Source organism: Crocuta crocuta, unplaced genomic scaffold (assembly GCF_008692635.1).
Source record: "Crocuta crocuta isolate KB4526 unplaced genomic scaffold, BGI_CrCroc_1.0 scaffold751, whole genome shotgun sequence".
Lineage (NCBI taxonomy): Eukaryota > Metazoa > Chordata > Mammalia > Carnivora > Hyaenidae > Crocuta > Crocuta crocuta.
Window position 1 is genome coordinate 918,630 of NW_027530353.1, and position 25,641 is coordinate 944,270.

General features: G+C 43.4%; 1 protein-coding gene across 1 annotated transcript in view; it reads left to right on the top strand.

The window, feature by feature from the left end:
* The first annotated feature begins 4,106 nt into the window (after window positions 1–4,106).
* EGFR (epidermal growth factor receptor) overlaps window positions 4,107–25,641 on the top strand; it is a 158,675-nt gene continuing 137,140 nt past the window's right edge. Inside the window, exon 1 of the mRNA XM_077765785.1 lies at window positions 4,107–4,218. Coding sequence (XP_077621911.1) covers window positions 4,203–4,218 — 16 coding nt within the window. The 5' untranslated portion in view covers window positions 4,107–4,202. The remainder of the gene's footprint in view (window positions 4,219–25,641) is intronic.

A 25,641-nucleotide genomic window follows, 5' to 3' on the forward strand; every position in this document is an offset into this window, starting at 1 on the left:
GCAGCACCCAAGACTTTGTAGAGAAGGAAACTTCATTTCTGAACTCTGATTAGTCCTCAAAGACATGGCAGAGGATTGAGGCAGTTATCTCTTGCATTCACGATCCACTGTGTAATCACAAGGAGTTTTGGCTTTAGATGTGTCTAAATCAACACTGGAGTAATCTGTGTACACGGAAGAGTTAAACAGTAGAGAAATGAAGGATTCCCATGTACCCCTTTATTAAATCTATTTAATTAAGATCATCTTAATGATCTTAGCCCCGCTCACACCAATGGATAGATCATCCAGGCAGAAAATCAATAAAGCCACTTGATGGCCTTAAGTGGCACATTAAACCAGATGGACTTCACAGATATTTAAAGAACATCCTATCCAAAATCAACAGAATACACATTTTTCTCAAGCACATGTGGAACAATTCCAAGATAGATCATATGTTAGTAAACAAGGCAAGTCTCAATACATTTAAGAGGATTGGAATCATATCAAACATTTTTCTGATCACAATGGCATGAAACTAGAAATTAGTTACACAAAGAAAAATGGAAAAATTACAAATAAGTGGATATTAAACAGCATGCTACTGAACTACCAATAGGTCAAAGAAGACATCAAAAGAGAAATTTAAAAAATACCGCCCGGCTGTGTCAGTCAGTCGAGTGTCTGACTCTTGATTTCAACTCAGGTCATGATCTCATGGTCATGGGATCGAGCCTCACGGTGGGCTTCGTGCTGGGTATGGAGCCTGCTTGGGATTCTCTCTCTCCCTTTCTGTATGCCCCTGCCTCTAAAATACCTTGAGAAAAATGAGAATGGAAATGTAACATACCAAAATTTATTGCACGCAACAAAAGCAATTCAGAGAAAGAAGTTGATAGCAATGTTAGGCCTACCTCAAAAATCTAGAAGAGTCTCAAGTAAGTTACTGAACTTTACCCCTCAAGGAACTAGAAAAAGAAGAACAAACAAAGCTCAGAGTTAGTTAGAAGGAAGGAAATAACAGACTAGAGCAGAAATACATTAAATAAGGACTAAAAAGGCAGTAGAAAAGACCGGAGAAACTGAGAGCTGGTTCTTTGAAAAGATAGACTAAATTTGCAGACCTTTAGTTGGACTCTTCAGGAAAAAAAGAGGCAAAAAATAAAACAAATGAAAGAGGAGATGCTACAAGTGATACCACAGAAATATAAAAGATCATAAGACACTGCTATGAACAAGTATGTGCTAACAATTGGACAATCTAGAAGAAATGGATAACTTCCTAGAAACATACAGCCTGAATTCATACCAAGACTGAATTATGATGAAATGGAAAATCTGAACAGACTGATTACTAATTAGGAAATTGAATCAGTAATCAAAAAGCTCCCAACAGTTCACGACCAGACAACCTCGCTGGCAAATCTACTAAACATTGAAACAATACCAGTCCATAAAATGGCTAGGAATAAATTTCGCCAGGGAGGTGAAAGACTTGTATATTGAAAATTATGAGACACTGATGAAAAAGAATGGAAGAAGATGCAAATAAATGGAAAGATATTTTGTGCATGGATTGTAAAAATTTATGTTGTTAAAATATCAACACTACCGAAAGCAGTCTACAGATTAAATGCAATCCCTGTCAAAAGTTCAATGGCAGTTTTCACAGAAGTAGAACACACAATCCTAAAATTTGCATGGAATCATAAAAAACTCCAAATAGTGAAAGCCATCTTGAGAAAGAAGAACAAAACTGGAGGCATCATGCTCACTGATTTTAAACTATACTACAGGGGCGCCTAGGTGGCTCATTCGGTTAAGCATCTGACTTTGGCTCAGGTCATGATCTCACGGTTTGTGGGTTTGAACCCCAAATTGGGCTCTGTGCTGACAGCTAGCTCAGAGCCTGGAGCCTGCTTCAGATTCTGTATCTCCCTCTCCCTCTGACCCTCCCCTACTCACACTGTCTATCTCTCTCTCTCTCTCTCTCTCTCTCTCAGAAATAAATAAAACATTAAAAATTTTTAAAAAATGAGATGTCACCTCACACACATTTCTGGGTAATTATATGAGGAAAATGAGTACACTAAGTCAAAAATATCTGTACTGTCATGTTCGTTACAGCATTGTTTACAATAGCCAAGATATGGGAACAAGTCAGTGCCCATCCATGGATGGATGGATAAAAGAGGTGTGGTATTTATATACATACAATATAGATATATATAGACACACACACACACACACACAGATATTACTCACCCATAAAAAACATGCCATTTGCAACAACATGGATAGACCTCAAGGACATTATGAAATATGAGAAAAAGAAATACTGTGAAATTATGTGAAATAAGAGAAAGAGAAATAGTATATGATCTCTTTTTCTAGTGGAGTCTAAAATGTATACACACTCTGTAGATAAGATATATAATATATTCTATACACGCACTATATGTAAGATCTATAACATAGTCCATACACATACACTATGTAAGATATATAACATATATATGCATAAATACAAAAACCAAATTAATAGTTGCCAGAGGTGGAGTGGGAAGGGGCAGTGGTGACAAGTTGGAGAAATGGACAAACTGTCTTTGCTTTTCTTTTTAGTTTAAATGTATTGAATTTAAGAAAAGAAAAAACCAAAAAGATCATAGCACTGGACATAGTTTGTAAATAATCAGCTGTTGATCATGTATATCTTATGTTTTCTCTTTATCACTGCTCATTTGCATGGAAAAGGTTACATGGGTTTCTAAATATAATTTTGTGGTGCTTCTTTCCATTATATTTGTGCCATGTGGATCATATTTGATATGCCAGCAAACGGCCATGTATTACTGCACATTGTTAACAAACAAAAATTGAACTGAGTAAATGGAGTAAATGTAAAGATCTAATTGGCATTATTTAATGATTTGTGAATCGAGGCTGTATCCTAGCTGACAAAGAGATGGGGGCTCTGATGAGTTGGGTAAAATGGAAGCTCTTAGAAGCAGAAATGGGGCAAGAGCAGGAAGAAAAGAAAGTCTTGTTTCTGGCAATATCACCTTTATTTAGGGTGAGGATTTTACTATGCAGATTACTTCAATGGTGCAGATGAAGAAATTCCAAAGTGATTGACTGAAGCTTCCATTAGGTTAGGTATTAGGTCCGGTGGGGCTTAGCATCAGCAACTCCATTTTCAGCTGTTTCTTTGTAACAAGGTTCACATTATTATTTTACACGGAGATGGTTATGGAGTGAGGGGGGTTGTTGTTTTGGATTCCCAGCTGCCTTCTTTCCTTCTCAATTCTTTGAAAATATCAGAAACTGACTTTTTGCATCTTTGCAAAGCTACTTAAAATGTAAAGCTAGGCCCTGGGCTAGAACATGTGCTCTTCAGGCAAAATTTATGGAGCCCTGGCTCGTATGAGATGAATCTTATCATGTTGTGGAGGCTTGTTTCGTGCCAGCCGCTGTGCTTTTAACCCAGTACTTCCTCACTTTACTGCTTAAAATTAGCCTGCAAGAGAGACACCCTGGTTCCTTTTCATGGAGGGCCAGAGAGGTAGAGTTATTTCTCCAAACTCACAGAGCTAAAATGGGAGCCTGGGGTTGTATACTCCTCTACACCACGACACTGCAGTTCCAATCTCACCATCTAGGGTCAGATGGAAAGAACAGATGGGGTCAAATTTCAAACAATAAGAGAAATTAAGAAATCCGTGCCCGGAAGCAAGAACGTCTGCCCTCATTAAAACTGGCTCCATTCACCTCCTCTCATCCCCATTCTTTTCTGCCTTTTGGCAGTTTTTCTTTTTCTCTTCCCCCGTGTTTCCTCCTTGATCTTGTTTGAGATCCCTTCCCTGGTGAAGTCATTAGGTCCAAGCTCTTACTTTACTTTGGCCCATAATTTAGATGGAACTGCATGTGCTGATGTGATTATGGAAATCTCCAGACAGCAGTAGAATTGTGGAGGGGTTGAGTGCCTGTATTTGAGATGAAAAGACCAGGTGTAGGGGAGGAAATATAATCAACAAGAAACCAGGGCTTTAAAAAATGAATACTAAACCAGCACTTCTGGAAAAAGCTCTTTTCCCAGGAGATCCTCTCAAAGTATCTTACCACTGACACACACCGAGGTTACCCTCAATCTCCTGAGCTGGGGCCATCTTGAAATCAACTGGAGGACACCCAGTGCCAGCCAGGCCAACAAAAAGAGCACCATGAACATGGAAACAGGTACGGATTGTAGCGTTGGGTCTGTGAACTGAGAGGAGCAAACCACGTGGATTGAGAGATATGCGAAGATAGGCCCTTCATAAGGGAGACGAAACAATGGGGCAGACCAGGGCGCCCGCCTCAAGATGGGAGGCAATTCCTAACTTGTCCTGGATTGTAAATTCCAACCCTTCTCTTCTTAAACTAAACAGTGAAGCAAATTAGCACAGCGTTTCTTGTGATTTTCTGCTGGGTGCTACACATTTTTTCTTGTTTTCCTCGGCTTTTCACCTCCACACGCAGACCTCAGAGAGTAAAAGTCTTAATACGCAACACTGATTGCCGCTGTTTTTCATTACTAATGGGAAGGTAATTCCTTTTAATGTTCCTATTTTGGCAGTGCTTTGTGATGTGAGCAAGTGGCAGGAAAAATTGTATCAAGTATTTTAGGTCTATTTGCCTGAACATAATAGGAAATTTATTTTTTAAGGGATGCTGTGGACCCATAAATATAAAGAACAAACTGGTGGTTGCCAAAGAAGAGGATGGACAGAATGGGTAAAGGGAGAGTAGGAGGTAGAGAGTTCCAGTGGTGCAAAGAATAAATCACAGAGATGAAAGGTATAGTCTAGGGAATATAGTCAGTGACCTTGTAATAGCATTTTATAGTGACTGATGATGGCTGCACTTGTGGTGAGCACAGCATAAGCCATGGCCTTGTGGAATTACTGTGTTGTACAGTTGAAACTAACATAACATCGTGTGTCAGCTATACTTCAAAAAAAATGTTGTGTCTTTCAGCCATCATAGAAACTTCCAAGCCCAGGTGGACATCAGTTTTTGATGTACAACAGGATATATAGTTCTTTCAACTGTGTGCTTGATATTCAGAGTTTAATTTAAAAATGCATGCAAACTCCGTGGGTGCCTGGGTGGCTCAGTCAGTTAAGCGTCCAGCTTAGGCGCAGGTCATGGTCTCATGGTTCATGCATTCAAGCCCCACATTGGGCTCTGTGCTGACAGCTCGGAGCCTGGAGCCTGCTTTGGATTCTGTGTCTCCCACTCCCTCTGCTCCTCCCCCGCTCATGCTCTGTCTCTCTCTCTCTCAAAAACAAATAGACATTAAAAATAATGCACGCAAGTTTATATATAAACCAATAGATATAGAATGAATGTTTAATAATAGGTTATTTGTATCATTCAGAGGCCATATTTGACTGTCAAATAGAAGTAATTTTAATTTATAATAATCGTGTCATGTTCTTCCCCAGCAGAAAGCCAATTAAGCAAGCTCTGCCATCCACACATGGAAAATAATTTAATGGAGGGCTCATTGCAATTTCATGAATCCAGAATTGGATATTTATTTACACAGCGGCCTTCACTGCTCTGTTAAGTAGGATATATTAATATCCAGAAAGAGCCTCTGCTTTTTCGACATCTGTTGTTTTAGAAGTATAGCAAATCTTAAAGTAATTCCACTGGTGTGTATGCACTTTTTCCCCTCATTGGGTCCTTCAAGTTCTTACTCAGTGCCATTCACTCCTATTTTAGGCACAGTTCAAACCTAATTAGAAATCAGAAGGACTTACATGTCCACAACGGATTTAGAGAGCTAGACAGAAGCAAGAAGAGAGGGCGAAGCAATGATATAGCAAGGTAAAGCCCATTTAACAGCACAATGATAGATTCTCTTGTTGAATTCTAGAACTTCTCAGGTAGGATTCTGAAGCAAGGGAATGGTCAGGGGATAAAGGATACAGTGACAAGTGGACACAACAAGGCTAGGTCATTCGTATAATGGCAAATGTCCCACCTGTAGCAGAAGCCCTGGGGACCTGTTTGTCGTAGCATCGCCCATAACCAACCTGTACCGCCGTGGAAAAGTTCAACTACGCGCCATACCACAGACCAAACCTGATAACATTGGAAGGCATATAGCAAGTGCTTTAGGGATATACGTATCCAGATGCATACAGTAAGCATTCTCAGGGCTTACACAAGACAACCTGAGTTATCTGGAAGGTGACTTTTTTTTTTTTGACGATGGCTTGATCCCCACTAAATGGGAAGAGCCAGGAGGGAATTTCCCCTCTTCTTTCTCAGAAGTGTTAAGTGTAATTCTGGAATTCCTTGGTCTCCCTGGAGATTCTTGCTGCATTCTGGGGTTTTCACGTATAAACACTTGGATGTTCGAACTAAGTAACTCCTTAGAGATGAGAGGGTGGACGAGGAGTAACCTTTCCTTGGTGACTCATGGACCGGGTGGAAATTCCCTCCCCGTGCAAGAGTGCTGCGTGAGCCTAAAGAGTTAATGCACTTGCAAAAACCTCTAATTTACTCTTCCCGCAGTGTAATTGACTCACCAGAAGGATCTGGCTGCCTATTAACACATTTGTAGCCTTAAGATCGGTTCTATTTTAAGATTAAAAGTACAAAGCAAGAGCTGGAAAGTCATTAAAAACGGACAGCCAGTTTCCCATTTTTTGAGAGTATTCATTAAAAGGTGCCTGTAGCAAAAGGAACAAGAAATTGCTTGGGATCATGGCACCGTGAATCATATTGTAAACATGTGAACTCTAGCTGGGGGGAGGTCTGTGAGAACAACCAGAGGTAAGATGAAGCATCACGGGAAGTTGCTGGAAGAAGCAGGAGACAGGGACTGTATATCCCCTCTTCTTTCCACTAGCAGGCTTCAAATATGCACAGCAAGGCTTAAAGGGGCAACATGTAAGTGAAATAGTTTTTCTACCGGATGACGTTGAGTCATATAGACTCTGCCATTCTGAAACTACCCTGTGTTACCATGTGACTTTCACCGCTGCCTCCCTTTATACTTCCAGAGAGGGCTTCCTGAAGTGTGTCCCTCTTATGCATTACGAAAAAAGTAAACTTTGCCAAATAGTTCCACGTTGCTTCTAGCATAATTGTTTCCTAGCAGTGACTGCATGATTAAAATAGAGGACAGATGTGACACCTGTGTACGGTGCTACAGTGGTCTCCATCGGCACTTGGAGAAGTCCCCCTAGGGGGCAAATCCCTTCCTACCTTCCCTTTTGTGCAAGTTAACATGTTCCTCTCTATTTAGAAAGACTCTCTTAACGTTTTAGCAGGTGGTGTTCTCATCTTCGGAAATAGAAACTGACATTTGCAAATCACTGTGATCGAGATTCATTTCAGAGACTTACAGACCAGGTTAAAAACAAACAGAATTAGTACCTGAAGAATCAATACCTGTGGTCACAATCTAGAAATGGCATTTGATAGAAAATGAGTCATTGCCATGATTTCTATTATTTTCAGACTTTGGCTGTACTTAAAAAAAATCCACACAAGCGTTTTGTGTGAAATGTGCCCTGGCGAGTGGGGACAGGGAGGACCAGGGAACTCAGGTCAGAATCTCAGATGCACCACAGCCGAGGAGTGCTAGGAGCCTACACTGGACAGAATTCGGTTCCAGTATGAAGCCAGGATTTCTGGACACATTTTAATTCAGAGCTCACTGTAACATTATCTTGTCCTTCACAGAGGCGGCTCTTTTCACTGTCAAGTTTGGTTTTCTGGGTTACAAGTTCCAAAACTTTTGATTCTTAGATCGATGTTAGGAAAATAAGATAAACTTCTTTTATCCTGCCTGCTGGGTGAGGGGCCACTCTCGAGCTGAGTGTCTTTCACTGCACTTAGTGCTGTGGATTTGCAAAGCCCTGTTGTACCTGAAGGTCAGATTCTCCAGCGGCCCCTGAAGTTGGCTGCACAGTCCTCTTCTCTGAAATGCACTGCAGCCTAAGCTAATGATGTAAGTCTTTTTTCCCCCAAGATTTTATTTTTAAGCCGTTTCTATACCCAGTGTGGGGCCCGAACTCACAACCCTGAGATCAAGAGTCCCATGCCCCACCGGGTGCTCTGATGTGTGTAATTCTTAAGCTTGAAAAAGATACAGCAAGCAAAAACACAGCATTTCACGCTCACAGCCCAAAGCTTGAAAATAATTAATAGACTCATGTAGAGTTGACATTATAGAACTTGGGGTTGGGGTAGGTAATTCCCACGAGGCAAGGTGGTGAGACAGAGATGCTGGCAGTCCACCAGGGTCCTTAGGACACTTTAGCTCCATCACCCTGTAGCCGACTAAGTGATAGGAGACCTGTTCTGAATCCTCAGGTACCTTTTTTGCTCCACCACCCCTGGGATGGTTGGAGGGGAGGCTGCATTGCACTGATGAACAGTGCCTGGCGCACGGAGGCTGCGTCAGAATGAGTACCATTCTGCTGTTTCCGAGTAAATGACGCAGGTCAGCGAAAAAAACCAAAGATGGAAAAGGCTGTCATGCCCTCCAATGCTTTCAGGATTAATTAGGGACGCCGTACGAGGGGGGACGTGGAACCCATGAGAATATTATTAAAAACCATTGCACTTATTAGACAAAGTCATCAGTCTGGAAAATGTGCAGTAAACAAATGAATGGCCAAAGCGACAGCCGGAATCATGATAAAAGCCCCTGCAATGCTAGTTACTAGGCGATGGTGTTCAGAACCTGAGGTGAGCACGCTCCATTGCCTCGCTTGTCAAAAGAACACTCACTGTTTTGGTTTGGCTTCTTGTTTCAGAATCTCAGAGCAATAATAATTTTCCAGGGACAAAATTCCCCAGTTAGCACTCTCATTCTGTTTCAGATAGTCCTCATAGACTTCAGGCTCCGATAGTGAAATTCTTTGCCGAAAGTACAGAAGGATACAAAGACCAGATTCAGAAACATCGACGGAGGCCTCCCCCCACCCCGTTCTCTTCATCTCCTATTTTCTGCTATCTCGGGTTTCCTCGGGTTAGCGTTCCCGATGGCGTTGGTCATCGTGGCCATAGCTGGGTCAGATTAGACAGTGGTTTTCCTAAGAGACAGCCTAGAGTGTATGAGCCGCCCAGCAAGGTCAGAGCAGCGATTGCTGGTGTCTGCGTGTGCAGGGTGCCGTGACCTCCAGCTAGCTCGATGCGCCCTGAAGTCTTGTCCTTGGTGGTTGCTATCCTGTCCTCAGGCCAGGCCTTTAAGAAGCCACACCACGGTGCTTGGGGACGGCGGGGATCGGGGAGAGGATCACATCAGTGCCTCCAAGGACTGAAGTATGGAAACGTCCCATCGGTCAGGAGGCAATATACTGTGCACATCTGAGAACGAACTTGGATAAAGCTGAAAGTAGAGAGAGAGAGAAGCCCATGAAAGTCTGCCTCCACGCTTACTACAAATGTATAAAAATGAGCGTGGAGGATAGGGATGGGATGGGGGGCACGGGGGAAGGTATCTGGCCATGTATTTAGAGAAGTCTGGCTTTATTATTGAACTTCTAGGACCCTTTGGGAACAGTATTTGCTTCTTTTTGCTACTATTGATTAAAAAAATCATAAGAATCAAGTCTTCTTGTAAAGCGGCTTGAGACATTCAGTGCCAGATTGATGACAGAGGAATGTGAAGCTTTATTCTTTTTATTGTATTGTTTTAAAAAAATGGAATTCTCTGGGGCTCCCGGGTGGCTCAGTCGGTTAAGCATCCGACTTTGGCTCAGGTCATGATCTCATGGTTTGTGAATTCGAGCCCCGCATTGGGCTCTGTGCTGACAGCTCAGAGCCTGGAGCCTGCTTCAGATTCTGTGTCTCCCTCCCTCTCTGCCCCTCCCCCACTCATATTCTATTTCTCTCTGTCTCAATCATAAATAAATATTAAAAATTAAAAAAAAAATTCTCATTTCAGGAAAAGCAAAGAAACCTTGGGAAAACTCTACAGTTCATTTTTCTTCTAAAATTCAGATAATTAAGGCACCCGATTCTCCTGAAATTGTTGTGCTTAGAGAAGAAAAACACTTTCCACAGAGTCTCTTGAGTTCCATGGGCTCAGCTGCAGAATGAAGTCATTTGTGACTACCCAGCAGGAGGTGAATTTTTAGTCTTTGTGGGGGTTTTGCTACACACAAATGTCTAATTAGCATTTGTTGAATGAGTAAGAAACAGCCTCAGGAAGAGAGGCAGTAAGGGTCTTCCAGGGTGGATGGTGCCGTGCCTAGAACCCTCGTCTCGTCTCCGGCCACAGGGCCCTGGTGACCGGGCTCTTCACACTGGGGTCTTGCTCAGTCCTGGAGGCCACAGAACTCACAGCTATTTTACCTGCAGAGACCGAACTCCCCCTCCCCCTTAAATTTGTATTCCTTTCAAGGACTGAAGACCTTCTAGGTTGTGATACCATGATGGTCAGGGGGCCGCCCCTTTCCCTCCTCACCAGCCCAGCTACCAGAGTCACAGTCAGTGGGAATTTAAATGACAGACCACTGACAGCAGAATTGGGTAGAACTCAGGGAGATGCCTGCGTAGATTTCCCATGTTTTCAAGGGGAAAGTCCTTGCAGGACACCCCAAAAAGTTATCTACCTGATACCTGCACTAACCCCAGAGATTTGATTACATACAACCACGTATTGTCCCTCCCGCCCCCACACATCTTGTTGCTTAGCTGTAAGATTCTTCTTTCAGAAAAGTTTCTAGGGGTTCATCCTGTACCAAAGGGAGATATTACCTGAAGTTTCTTTAGATCAATAAAGAGTGATACGGGCTGTGTTATTTTTCAAACAGCACGCTTGGAAACACGTGACTGCACATATACTTAAAAAACAACAACCCTGTTTTTCTAAGTTTATTTACTTTGAGAGAGACAGACACAGTGCCAGTGGGGCAGAAGGAGAGAGAGGCAGAATTCCAAGCAGGCTCCACACACAGTGCAAAACCCGACATGGGGCTCGAACTCACAAAACCGTGAGATCATGACCTGAGATGAAACCAAGAGTTGGACGCTTAACTGAATGAGCTCCTCAGGCACCCCAGAAAAACAGGTTTTAAACTATTTATTTATTTAAAAGTTTTTTTTTTTATTTTTAAGTCTTCTCTATACCCAACGTAGGGCTTGAACTTATAACCCAGAGACCAAGAGTCTCATGCCTTACTCACTGAGTCAGCCAGATGTTCCTCAAATTTTTTTAAAAAGGGAATGATCCTACATGGCTCATCCCAGCTTTCTCTGAAGGTTCTATTTCTCCCTCATCCCAGGTCACATGTGCGCAGAAAGGGAATGTGGGCTGTCTTTTTTGAATAATGAAGCTGCACACCCCCCTCCCCCACCAGCACAATGCACAATACAGTCCTTTATTTCTGGTTAGTCAGGCACAGGTGTTGATAACTAAAATTATGCACTTCTGAGGCTGCTAATATCATTGATTTTTTTTAATTCTCTTTTAGGTATGTGTAAGAATCGCTAACTTTCCTGCCTCAGCAAAACCCCCACGGCCTGAAGTATATATATAGTAAGGGGATTCATTCTCTAAAGCATGGCCATCAGTAGAATGGGAACCAAAGTGTGGAATTTCTTGTCTGATTTCCACATAGAGTTCTGGAATTTAAGTACATATGTATACGCATACGTAAATGCATACGGAAGAGAGAGTAGCACCAGCCTGTATTTTATTTTATTTTACTTATTTAAATTTAAATACAAGTTAGTTAACATAGAGTGTAATAATAATTTCGGGAATAGAATTGAGTGATCATCACTTGCATATAATACCCAGTGCTCATCCCAACAAGTGCCCTCCTTCATGCCCATCCCCCTTTCCTTTTCCCCCCACCCAGCACCGCGTCAGCAACCCTCAGTTCATTCTCTGTATTTAAGAGTCTTCTAGGGTTTGCCTTCCTTTCTGTTTTTATATTATTTTTGCTTCCCATTCCCTTATGTTCATCTGTTTTGTATTTTAAGTTCCACATATGAGTGAAATCATGATATTTGTCTTTCTCTAACTTATTTTGCTGAGCATAATACACTCTAGTTCCATCCATGCCGTCGCAAATGGCAAGATTTCATTCTTTTTTACTGCTGACTAATACTCCATTGTGTATGTATGTATGTATATATACATATATATCACTATATGTAGACCACATCTTCTTTATCCATTCATCAGTCGATGGACATTTGGGCTCTTTCTATACTTTGGCTGTTATCAATAGTGCTGCTATAAACATTGGGGTGCATGTGCCCCTTTGAAACAATACTCCTATATCCTGTAAGAAAATTCGACAAATACCTAGTGGTGCAGTTGCTGGGTCATAGGTTAGGTCTATTTTTAATTTTTTGAGGAACCTCCACACTGGTTTCCAGAGTGGCTGCACCAGTTTGCATTCCCACCAGCTGTGCAAAAGGGTTCCTCTTTCTCTGCCTCCTCGCCAACATCTGTTGTTGCCCGAGTTGTTAACGTTAGCCATTCTGATGGGTGTGAGGTGGTATCTCATTGTGGTCTTGATTTGTATTCCCTGCTGATGAGTGATGTTGAGCATTTTTTTTTCATGTAAAGTAGCAGTAGCTTTTAAGGTGAGAGCAAGATACTGGAGTTGGAGTGGGACCTTGTTCCAGCTCAGTGGTCACCTTCTACAGACGAGAGACAAACGTGGATGGCTCAGTGTATGTCATTATTCACGGCTAGTGCTTATCAGCCAGCAGATGCGTGCCAGAAGAAATCACGTAAGCCAGGGCTTGCGTTTCCTCCTGTCTTGCCGTTTCTGTCCATGGACAGACTCCCTGATCCGAGGCTCCGTTTCTCTTCTTCCTCCATATCCTGTCTTGCAGACAGAAAAGGAGGTGGAAGAAAGAAAAAGAAGTGAACAAAGCGTGGGCTCTCTTCCCAGAAGAATCTTATTTAATCCCAGCTTTCTAAGTGTTGCTTCATTCCATGGCAACATGGGTGTATACACATCCCACTGGACGCTTCAGAGCAGGTGAGGTCTGTGCCAGATTCTTCGAACTGGAGGCAGTGAAGGTGAGCCACAGAGTCAAAATGCCAGCTCTTCTTATTCCCTCAGTGTTTCCGCCTAAAGACCCCTTAGTCCCAACCACTGACGCCAGCGAATAGTCTGGGCAGCTTGCAACACTGTTAGGAAGAAGTAGCGAGGAATTGGGAGGATTTGTGTTACTGTTCAAAAGCAGGAAGAGCTCTTAGAGTAAAAGAGGGGCCTGTCACTACCGTTCGGTTAATTATATGTGACAGTGGAAAACTCATAAAAGATACAAATGTATCTGCTTATTTCCGAAATTAACTTTGTATGTTTTTGTGTTAAGGGTTTTAGGGGCAAGAGGGAAGAAACAATCATTTTGAACCTATACTTCAGTTTGTCTTCTCTTACCTATAGTTCTGTTTTACCTATTCTTTTTCTTTTTTTCAAATACAGAATCTTCTAGAAATCAATAGAAAGTTCTCTCACAATTTTTATTTAAGTTTCTTTCTTTTTGTGTTTATTTTTGAGAGACTGAGCACGAGTGGGGAGGGGCAGAGAGGGAGACACAGAATCCGAAGCAGGCTCCAGGCTCCGAGCTGTCAGCACAGAGCCCGACGCGGGGCTCGAACTCACGAACCACGAGATCATGACCTGAGCTGAAGTCAGATGCTTAACTGATTGAGTCACCCAGGCGCTCCACAACTTTTATTTGGGAGAATAAAATTGAAAACAGGGAGCCTGAGTGTATTAAAGTACAGGATCCAGGTTATTCTATTCTGTACAGTCTTTCTGTATAAATTGTCAGTCGTGGTTATTAATCTCTTCCCTTCAATATTATTATCTCTTTTCAAGTGTGAATGTTCTTCCTTTTTAAACAGTCTTACCAGTGTGCTCGTGTGTGTGTGTGTGTGTGTGTCTGTCTGTCTGTCTGTCTGTCTATCTGTGAATGCAGTGGGTAGCTCACAAGGATACTAAATTGATATAATTCTGCTTAAATACTAATATGTTTGCAATCTTTATTTCAAATATTAATTTTTTGGGGAGAGTGCAGGTGGGGGAGGCGCAAGGATTGGGGGACTGAGGATCTAAAAGCAGGCTTTGCGCTGACTGCAGCAAACCTGATGCTCAGACTCACAAACCGTGAGATCATGACCTGAGCCAAAGTCGAACGCTCAACCGACCAAGCCAGCCAATATGTCTGATCTGTGCAGAATCACGTGATCCTCTACAAACTGTATATGAAAGAATAAAAATAACCAAAATTTGTTTTACAGAAATAACCTTCAGCAAGGTTAGTTCATGTTGACAAAGATGTTCTCGATTGTAGCTTATCTCTTTAAAGACAACACTGTTTTCTGGGCAAGTCAAGGCAAAATATTCGGTAACTTAGCAACATCAACAGAATAAAAGTTGATATTGCAGGACATTTTTCCCTTGGATCGGATCGGAAGGCACCACAGAGGAAACAGTGAAGAAAAGCCTGACATGCATCGGTGCAGTTGCCAATAGGTATACCGTAGGAACACGGGCCCGCTCCCCCCAAACTCCCTGACCAGGACTTAGGATGCAGCGTTCTTTTGGTATGGACCCTACAGGAAAGGAAAATATGTATACTTTACACACTTCAGGTGCAAACTTCACTTGAAATTTACATAACATTAAGTGTCACCGCTATGACTCTCATGCAAAGTAATTTGAGACTTTCTTCTTCAAGGCACTTTGCTCAGACTTAGACACATACAGCTTCCTCAGTGTGGATTGATGTCAGTGCTTTACTTGCAGTGTTTTCTCGCAGTGGGAAAGTGGGTACCTCGGAGTCAGACAAATGAGGTACGAATCCCGATTCTACCACTTAGCAGCCATGGGATTTTAGTAAATGCCGTAAGTCGCCTGTGCCTGTGTTTTCCTGTGGGACCGTGGGACCGATCGTTGCTCTTCCCCCAGGGGGCTGTGGCGGGGTGAGTTTGCTGGTGTAAGTAGAACAGTGCCTGGTACTCGGAGCGTTGGCTGCTGTCGTCAGTGATGCCGCCGATGGCCTCCCTGGCAGGGAAGTGACTGACCTTGCAAAGGCATAAGGACAGTTTCATGTCAACTCGTCTATCCATTCTTTGTTTCCACGAATAGGACCGGAGTCAACTGTTCGGTTATGTCTACATAAATACTGACATATGCTTTTAAAAATCTGGCGTTTCACCTCCTTTAGTGGTCCTTAAAGATCCCTGAAAGGTGACATTGCAGATGAAAAGAGGTCAGGGATCATCTGACATCTCCGAGTAAAACCCGTTTTCTTGTGTATTTCCCAGTTTCTAGAATGTCATATACAATGGACGTTCGCTAATTTATTTTAGGCACGTGGCTATGGCTCAGTTCAGTTCACCGTCTGGAAAGTTCCCTAAAAATCAGACTAAAATTTCTCGTGTCAACGTCTCATTTTACTTTTAGGTCAGAAATCTTCAGGCTTTACCATATGCGATCACCCTTGCAGGCCAGGCTTTCGGCTAGCCACCTGACCTGCCTGGTCATCATTTTCCCTCCCATTTTTCTGTTCGTTACCCATTGAATTACGATTTTCCCAAATACTCCATTCGGATATGTCCAGGATCCAAGAAGGGGTATTCAGGTATTGGGGGAACAGTGCAACGTGATGGCCGAGTGCTGTCATCCACGTCACACTAACAGATTCTGTGTGGCCTGGAATGGTGCCTCACCTCTCAGCCTGTTGGCTCATCTGTGAGGTTGGTGTGAGAGCGGTGCCTCCTTACCAGGGTTTTTCATGAGAATAAAGACTTTAGCACAGTATGTGGACAAGGCATGAGCCGTACTACCTCTACCATCGCTGGGATTGGTGCCGTACTCAGTGTAAATACTGCAAGGATATATGCATATTACCCCAAACTCCCTGACCGTGACCTTGAATGCAGCAACCAGTCTGTGTGTGGCCCACAGGGAAGTGAAATGTGTAATATTTCATAAGGTTCAAGTGTGAACTCAGTTTTGAATGTACAGAATGTGGTTGGCTCTCAGCTGCTGGGAAGAACATCTATGTCTGTGTGCTCTGTCCCATTTTCCCTGAGGAAACCAAGGAACTTTCTTGAGTCATCTGAATCCCATTCCTGCTCTTTTGCTGCCCTGTTAATTATATAGAGACATCCACATCCACATCAGATTTGGTTTTCCTTGCCTCTGAAGATATTATCAGCTTTGTATTAAAAAAAAAAAAAACCAAAAACAAATGTGCTGTTTAGTCTGTGCCCTCAGTTGAGCAATTATAACAATTATAACATTTTTCTTTCAAGGCTTTGCATACTGACAGAGCTGTGTGTCCTCTACAGGGATTAAGTTTTAGGCAAATTATGATTAAAATACTGTTGACACCTCTTTCCCTTTAGAATCAAAATCACAATTTCTTAGATTGAGTTAAATAGGCCCTGGGGTCTGTGTTGGGCTGGTTCTGATGCACATTCGGCGGTGGCCCCAGGGGTCATCAGTGGCTCTCTGGTCCACAATTTGTGTGTCTCTGGTAGTACACAGCCACACTGTGTTATTGCCACAGCACTGTGTCTCGTCCTAAGGTACACACTATTAACCCCAAAAGGAAACAGAGAGGCTGGCTCCCTGCCCTCTTTTCTGGCTCTGAGTCATGCTGAAAAGGTTTCAGGATATCTGCTTTGACCATAAGTGCTCATCTGCAACCGTGAAAAACTTCTAGAGGCCCATTTGTTTACGATGACATCCCATTGGGATCCCACCCCCACTGAGCCAGCTGATCGATTGCTTCATGGCTTTTGCACTCTCGCTCCATTTGTGTGCTAGCTGTCTCCACGTTAGGGCTGAAAGTATAAAGATGGCATCGAAACAGAGCCCTGGGTTACAGCTGGTTCCCTTGTTGGGGTTGTGTGTACGAAACAGAAACAGAAAGTATAAGTAGTGACATCGTATTATTTCACTCACTGTGAAAGGTCACTAGGAGTTTTTTCAGAATTACTTTTGACACTAAAGGATTTTAAAACTTTTTTTAACACTTGTTTATTTTTGAGAGACTGAGCGTGAGTGGGGGAGGGGCAGAGAGAGAGAGCGAGACACAGAATCTGAAGCAGGCTCCAGGCTCTGAGCTGTCAGCACAGAGCCCGACGTGGGGCTTGAATCCACAGACCGTGAGATCATGACCTGAGCTCAAGTCAGACGCTCAATGGACTGACCCACCCAGGCTCCCCGACACTAACAGAGTTTTAAAAAATAATTATTTTAAACATCTTCTTACCAGTTCCCCATACACCTGATGCATTTACCTGGGATATGTAGTATTATTAAAGAATATACAATATTTAGGGATGCTTTTTTAAATTATAAACTACTACTACAAATTGATCCATTCACTGAAGTCAAAAGAAATTTGTAAATAATTCATAAGCTGATTAGCTGGCAAAAATCAAGATTATTTTTGCTTAAGAAGGCGGAACAATAATGGCTAACCTATCACTCTAATCACTAAATAAAGAGTTCTCTTTGGAAGGCTATTTCCACATAATGTTTTCATCCAGAATTTGAACTTTATGATCATAAGGTATTTTAGAGATCTATTTTTATACATCTTCAGTGAAGTTTCTTACTGAAAATGTCACATGAATGGAAAGTCAATATGAAAAAAACAACAACTCAAGAAGACATCTCACAATACTGTTATAATCATTGTGTAACCCCTCTTGCAACTTTTACAGAACACTTGTAAGTAACTAAATAGAAGGTCAAGGGTATATAGATAACTAAACCCTCAACTAGCTGCGAGAACAGGATCCAGCAGCTCTCATCTTCATTCCTCTAAAGGGAGGGCTAATCAGACACAGCAGAAGGTAAAGCTAAAAAGAAACAAATGTTTTATTTTACTTATTATTTTAACTTTTTTTAAATTGTTGATTTATTTTTGAGACAGAGAGAGACAGAGCTTGAGGTGGGGAGGGGCAGAGAGGGAGGGAGACACAGGATCGGAAGCAGGCTCCAGGCTCTGAGCTGTCAGTGCAGAGCCTGACGGGGGGCTGGAACCCACGAACCATGAGATCATGACCTGAGCTGAAGCCTGATGCTTCACCGACTGAACCACCCAGGCGCCCCAAGAAACACATTTTAAATAATTCCAGCAACCAGAGGGCACCACCTGAGACAATCTGGGCCACACTAGTTTCCGTCCTTGGTTTAGGATGATCAGAGCCTCCTCGGCTTCCTCGGCACCTGCAGCCACGTTCCTTTGGGTCTTAGCCCGACTGATGGAGGTCACTTTATCAATTGAGTTGTAGACACAATGACAGAAGTTCCTGTCTTAGGGCTTTTATAATAGAACCACTACATTGAACTTCAGAATATGCTCACTGGGGAGTGGCCATAGCAACAACAAGGACACAAACAAAAAAAGAAACTCAGTGCCTTTTGGAACGAATTTACCCATCTGACTTTTTTCCCCCGATTTGGTCACACTCCCATCGCAGCTGATGCAGAGCTGTGCCCCTCTTGAACCTTGCGAACACATCTTCTTGCGCTTGATGACCATGTGGTACCTGAGGCTGGGGCTCCCCCGACAGGGACACCTCAGGGGGTGGAGCCAGCCACGGTGGTGAGGACGACGCTTAGGGGCCATCACAAGTGCACCACAGCTGCCTTCTCTGGCAAGCTCCAAGCTACACAGTGTACTCAGGACTTGGAATGCTTTATTTTTTTTCAGTTGGTTTGTAAATAGCGTTGCACAAAAATCCATGCAAATCAACTCTCCAAATCAGAATTTGCTCAGCTGAAAAGACCATTAAATTACATGGGCTGGCTTTCAGTTGGTGAGAGCACGATAATATAACTCTGCATAACAGTTTTAAAAAGACAGGCAAGCACATTACATGATAATTTCCATTAAACTGGAATGTCCAAGCCTGTTTACCTCAATAAATTGTTCTTGTCCTCTTCTCCAGCCTAGCAATTATCCATTAGTAATTAGTTATGAATAGGGCACTGGATATTGAAACATTGGAGGTACTTCTGCTGCTTATTATGACATTCTATTACCGTTTTTTATTGGCTTTAAATGTATTAAAACTCAAAGTATATGTGAGCTTTATTAGGTTTTCAGGTGGCATACCTAACTGAGATTCTGAAGTCAAATACGATTCTCATCATAATGAGGGGCCCTACAGGACAGTGTTTTTGTTTTTGTTTTTAATGTTTTATTTATTTTTGAGAGAGAGAGAGAGTGTGAGCAGGGGTAGGGGCAGAGAGAAAGGGAGACACAGAATGTGTCAGCACAGAGCTGTCAGCACACAGCCTGATGCGGGGCTTGAACCACAGACCGTGAGATCATGACCTGAGCCCAAGTGGGATGCTCAACTGACCGAGCCACCCAGGTGCCCCACAAGACAGTTTTGTCATCAAGATTCCAGGATCCCAGTAAAAGCTGGTCATGTTGGTTAGAGAGAATCCCAGTAACCCCTGTGCTTATTCATTTTTATGATTAAAATTTTCAGTGTATTGTGTGGATTGTACTTAGGAACACAGTGTTGACAGTCAACCCTTTTATTTCTATTATCTGGAATACCTATTTTCACACACACATTCCTCCACACATACACACCAGCCAAAAACAACCAAGCAAACACACACACACACACACACCTTTGCCTTCACCTATTTTGTTTGTATGAAATACAGCTCACCTGAATAAGACCTACTTAATACTTGATCCTGCTTCTTACAACAGTCTTTCCTGCAAAGAAAATTTTTCCTTCGAATTTCATGTGTAGAGTATAGGGTCCATTCTCTCTCCAAGGAGTTATTTGTATATATGTGGTCCCTCCTCTCCTAGAATATAATGTCCATAGAGCTCTGAACACCTCTTTACTTATTTGGACCTTTGTAATGCCTGCCACCCATCACCGACATTGTCCTGTAGGCTGTCCATAAATATATGATAAATAAAACAGAGAGAATGAGGGAAATTGACGAGCCACCAAGGATCTGAAGCTTCTCTGCTTTGGTGTTTGAAAACTGAGTTCACTACCATTATGGAACATAAAAGGCAGAATCAAAATTGTACAAAAATCCACATTCATATCATTGTGTCAGTACAGTTGAACAAACAGCCATGTAGCGAGGAGTTTGAATAAACCTTACTTGATGTCGGGGCACCTGAGTGGCTCAGTTGATTAATCAGCCGACTTCAGTTCAGGTCATGATCTCATGGTTCGTGAGCTTGAGCCCCACGTCAGGCTCCGGGCTGACAGCTCGGAGCCTGGAGCCTGCTTCAGATTCTGTGTCTCCCTCTCTCTCTGCTCCTCCCTCACTCATGCTCTGTCTCTCAAAAATAAATAAGTGTTAAAAAAAAATAACCAAACTTATTTGATGTCTTGATAAGCTCAATTATAGATTATGATTTAAACTAAAAAATTCCAAAAAATAATATTTAGACCAGATCTTCAGCCTTTGTAAATATCAGTGAAAATTGGCAGTTTAATATTCTGTGCGAGATGTGGTGTTTTTTAAGAGACACATCTGTGTGCCTAGCATAGGACCTCGGCACCTCTAAATTCTTGGATAATTATAGAATAAAACTTGAAGGTGAAAGCACATTAAGACTGTGAGATTATTTTCCCAAGTGGTGAAAAGAGTAAATAGATATTTTGGTCAAAGTAAAAGTTGTACAATTTTATTACTAAATTTTCTGATCTTGGTCTTGTCAAAATCTGCCTTCTGTATTTTCTTCTCTAATAGTGAAAACCATGTGTGTGTTGTATGTCATTTCACATGGCCTACCATACAGTCCCTGGGCTAATATCTAGATTGACTGTGCAGGGTTATGATGCAATCAATGACAGAGACATTGACCTCTGAGCGGAACTAACCCAGTGTTCAGACTGAATGACCAAGGCTGGCCGGAGAGCCAGAAAGCAGGCAAGAGCAGAAATATCAGGTCCCTCCAGAAAAGTTCTGGAAGGCCACCGAGACCCTTCGGCGCTAGAGTTGGTTAAATGCTCGTAAAAAGAGGCCTCACGGAGGTGCTTTTCTGGACGTAGCTTTGGTTTTTCTTTTAAACTAAGGTAGCAGCAGACAGCTGGACATTGTCCCCTGGGCTGGGCCTGGAGAGTAGGCCCTGACGCCATTGAGTTTTGTTTTGTTTGGGTGCAAGTCTTCACACAATTGCAATGTTTCACCAGCTAAGCCCTATGGTGGTGAGCCAACAGCTCTGTGGGTGTGGAGGGGGGAAGGAGGGGAGGCACTTTAGCTGGCTCTCAGGGTAAAGTACACAGTGGGCCTGGCTTCCCAGTCTGAGTGGAGAAATAGTCTGGAATAGGCTGCATAGGTCCCTCATGGCTTTCTGGAAACTCTGGAGTATTTACCCCTTCCCCCTTGGTGATATGTTCCAGTTCCTGAGCCTTCTGTTGCCTGGGGGCGGGCAGGGGGGGCAGGTAGGTAGGGGAACAAGGGGACAGCTGTTGGGGGCACCCCCACAACAGTGCCAGAAGGGTTTCCCCTGGCAGCCATACCTCTAGGTACCACGCTGCCTCCAGAGGTACCATAGACATTTAAAATACGTGTATGTTTTTTACTTCATTTCCCTTAACGCTTAGAATATATGCCGAATGTACTGCTCCAGATAATACCTACGTATACAAAGAGTTTGTAAATGTCCTCCTTTGCTCGGTTCCCAGCACCCGGAGGAGAACTGTGTTTAGACGCTATCATGTGTCTTTCCACACCTGCGGACAGTGTCTCTATGTCCTTGTCATTTGGGGACCACACTGGTATGCTGCAGCTGGCGAGTCTGCAGGGTTCAGCGACTGCCGGTGCGGGCCAGCACACTAAGAGCTTGGATGCTGTGACAGGTCCGCGACATGGGGTTTGCTGAGGACAGAGCTTTGGGCTGCCCGTGGACGCTCTAGGTTTCTGGGTCCCAGAACATGTCATCTGTCACCTTTGCCTTCGCCGCAGAGACATGGGGTACGAAAAGAGAAGAAGAAGGTTCCGGAGCTCCACTGTTCTGTACAGCCCCCCGTCCTGGGTAGCATGGCGTATGATGCGGGCACCCCTGGCTTTCCCCACTTCCAGGTCCCAGGCAGGGAGCTTATGTTCAGTTGGGGTTTCAAAAGGGGGAAGAGAAAACAAGTTCACCGCTCAGGAGTTGTTCACTCCTTCCTGCTCTGAGCCACAGACATTCTGGACGCAGTGGCTCCTAAACTGCGGGGAAACCTGGAGTAAAGTAGCACACCTGGGGTCGCCGGGGTGGCTCAGTCCGTTAAGCATCTGACTTCGGCTCAGGTCATGATCTCACAGTTCGTGAGTTCGAGCCCCGCGTCGGGCTCTGTGCTGACAGCTCGGAGCCTGGAGCCTGCTTCGGATTCTATGTCTGCTTCTCTCTCTGCCCCTCCTCTGCTCACACTCTGTCTCTCTCTGTCAAAAATAGATAAACCTAAAATAATTTTTATTGCAATAAATATTATGTATCCTGATTATAGTCTTTTGGTGCCCCCTTAAATTTCATGTCTGAGGAGCTGGCCCTGTTTGCTTCTTCCCTTCCAGCCTTGCTGAAGCATCTGCAATACCTGAGAAGAGAAAGGGAAGAGGCTGATCATTTGTGAGAAACCAGCCCTTCCTCCCCTCGCCCAGGTATCTACGAAAGCTGGGAACATTGCAGCTGTTGCCAGAAGCGAGCATTTGTGTATTTTGGGACTTTCTTGTGTATTATGTATTATTATGGGCAGACATGTGGTTTTCAAATATTTACTTTCAGTCTTTAGCTTTTCAACCCCTTCACAGGGTCTTCTGCTGAACAAAAGTTGTTAATTGTGAAGTCAGATTTTTCCATTTTTTTTTCTGTTATGGCTCATGCTTTTTACGTCATGTCTAACAACCTTGTACCAAAATCCAAGTCTTGACAGTTTCTCTTACGTTATCTTCTAAAAGTTTCGTTGTTTTGCATCTTAGACTTAAATCTGGGATCCGTTAGGAGTTAATATTTATGTAGCATGTGAGGGTTGGCTAGAGGGTCGTTCTTTCCCTTCTGATGTCTAGCTGTTCCAGCAACATTTGGAGAAAAGACTACCTGATTTCAAGTTATTATATGTCTATTTGTTGGGTCTTTAACACATATCAGTCACTACAATGTGAATGTGGTAGGAACAAATCGGATATCAGTCACTGCAGTATGAATGTGGTAGAAACAAATCGGGGACATTCCTTTATGTCTTTTTTTTTTTTTTTTTTTTTAACTGGTAAAATATTCCTCATGGAAAGAGCAACAGCCATTTAACCTGATCAGAAAGCATTTTGAAACGTGCCTTGCTTGGCAAGGCTCCTTGCAGATAGGGAGTGCAAATGATTAACAGGGCGGTTATCGACTGTGGACTTTAGGTAGCAGCGGGAACATTATCTTCTGATGTAGTGCGGGCCCGGGGCCTGTACTCTAGATATTGGCAGTTGCCAGATTAGCCACTAACCTGGAATAGAAGTGACCATTTCTGCACGGCTCCTGGTGCCTGCTGGCAGCAGAGAGGCTGACGTTTGTTTGTTTTTAATTTGCCAGCTGTTTTCCTCCCTCCAGAACGTACTGTTAAGTGTTTTCTTGCTTCTCCCGAAAGGAATTTTGAGGCCACACGTAGACTCGCAAAAAGCTGGCACAGGCAAAGGCTGCAAGGTGACAGAAATGTTCGATGGCTTTCGAACATTTTTAACCAAACCAAAGTAAGAAATGCATTTTATTTTATTTTTTAAAAAGATTTTTAATGTAAAAAAATTTTAATAAATGTTTTATTTATTTCTAGGAGAGAGAGACAGAGACAGCATGAGCAGGGGAGGGTCAGAGAGAGAGGGAGTCACAGACTCTGAAACAGGCCCCAGGCTCTGAGCTGGCAGTCGGCACAGAGCCCGACGCGGGGCTCGAACCCACGAACCGCGAGATCATGACCTAAGCGAAAGTCGGATGCTTAACCGACTAAGCCACCCAGGTGCCCCAAAAGATTTTTAATTTTAATGTTTATTTTTGAGAAAGAGACAGAGCAGAGTGTGAGTGGGGGATGGGCAAAGGGATGGGAGAGACACAGAATCTGAAACAGAGCTGCAGCCTCTGAGCTGTCAGCATAGAGCATGACGTGAGGCTTGAGCTCGGGAACAGCAAGATCATGACCTAGGACGAAGTAGGATGCTTAACCGACTCAGCCACCCAGCTGCCCAAGAAATGCATTTTAAAATCATGACATATACATATAGCTATATGTAAAGATGCACGAAATAATTACTGTGTTTACAGGACCTAGTGGACTAGAATGGTAACCTTGAACCTCACGCGGCTATAGGAGGTACATCATCTCACATTATTTACCCTCTTCTTCTCTCCACCCCCCCCACTTCCTTCATAAGCATCTTTGTTTTCCTTTCATTTCCTTTGTCTCCTACCTATGACTTGCACAGAAACAGTTTATTTAAAATCAGCTGGTGGCCAAGATTCCTCAGACACAAAACCACCGAGGGGAGCAAAGCATCTTCACATGGGTATTTTCCAGAACCTCAAACAAGGATTTGTTTCTTGAAGGATTATTGTCCAGGGTCCGCATTTTCAGCCCCCTTCTCGACTGTCAGCCCCTCAGTCTACCTGTGCAATCGGCCACTCTTCCATGCGTCTCTGGAAGTCACCTCTGAGACCCTCACGTAGAGGTGTGAGAGTGACAGGCTCAGGGCCATCATCGTGATTAGTTCCCTAATAGCTAATAGCAAATACAACCGACCGTAGCAGAGTACAACCAGACTAGGTGGCTTCAAGCAACAGAAGTGGATTCTCCCCTGGTTTTGGAGACCGGAAGTCCAAGACCAAGGTGTTGGCAGAGCCTTGCTCCCGCAGAGCCTGCAGGAGAGAACCCTCCCTTGTGTCTTAGCTTCTGGCGTTGCCAGAAATCCTTGGTGTTCCTTGCCGTGTGGACCATTCGCTCCGGTCTGTGCCTCCGCCGTCACATGGCGTTCTCCTCTCTGCATATGTGTTCAAACTTCCCTCTTCCCGTAAGGACATGAGTCGTTGGATTAGGGGCCCACCCTGATCTAGTGTGACCTTACTTTAACTTAATTACATCTTCAGAGTACCAGCTGCCAAATAAGGTGACAGTCACAGGAACCAGACGGAGATTAGGACGCCCATGATTGTACACACTCCTCCTTGGGGATTTTGGTTTTGCTGGTGGTCTCCACTGCAGTACCTGCAGTGCCACAGTGAAGGAGTTCCTTTGGGTGTTCTTCTCGACTCACTCCATGGAATCCTGGCCACAGTCCCAGAAGGACTCTAGCGGATGCCTGTGTCAATGGTCTAGAACTCTCCGTGGAATACTGCCTTTGACAAGCGCATTATGGGAATGACAACCAGCAGTTCGTACAGGGGCGGGAAAACCTATCTGAGGCATCACCAAAGTGATACCGTGAGACACCATATGTATCCTTAGCTTTAAGTTTCTTCTAGGCCAAAGGGAGACCTCTGCTGGGTCTTCCAATGATCATTGAAAACCGAGGAAAGAATTCTCTTCTCCCTGAGAAAAAAAATTGCTACTCATGAGCCCACATTGTGCTTTAGACACATGTGCATTAGAGGTGCCTAGCTGGCTCCGTCAGTTGAACATCCCACTCTTGACTTCGGCTC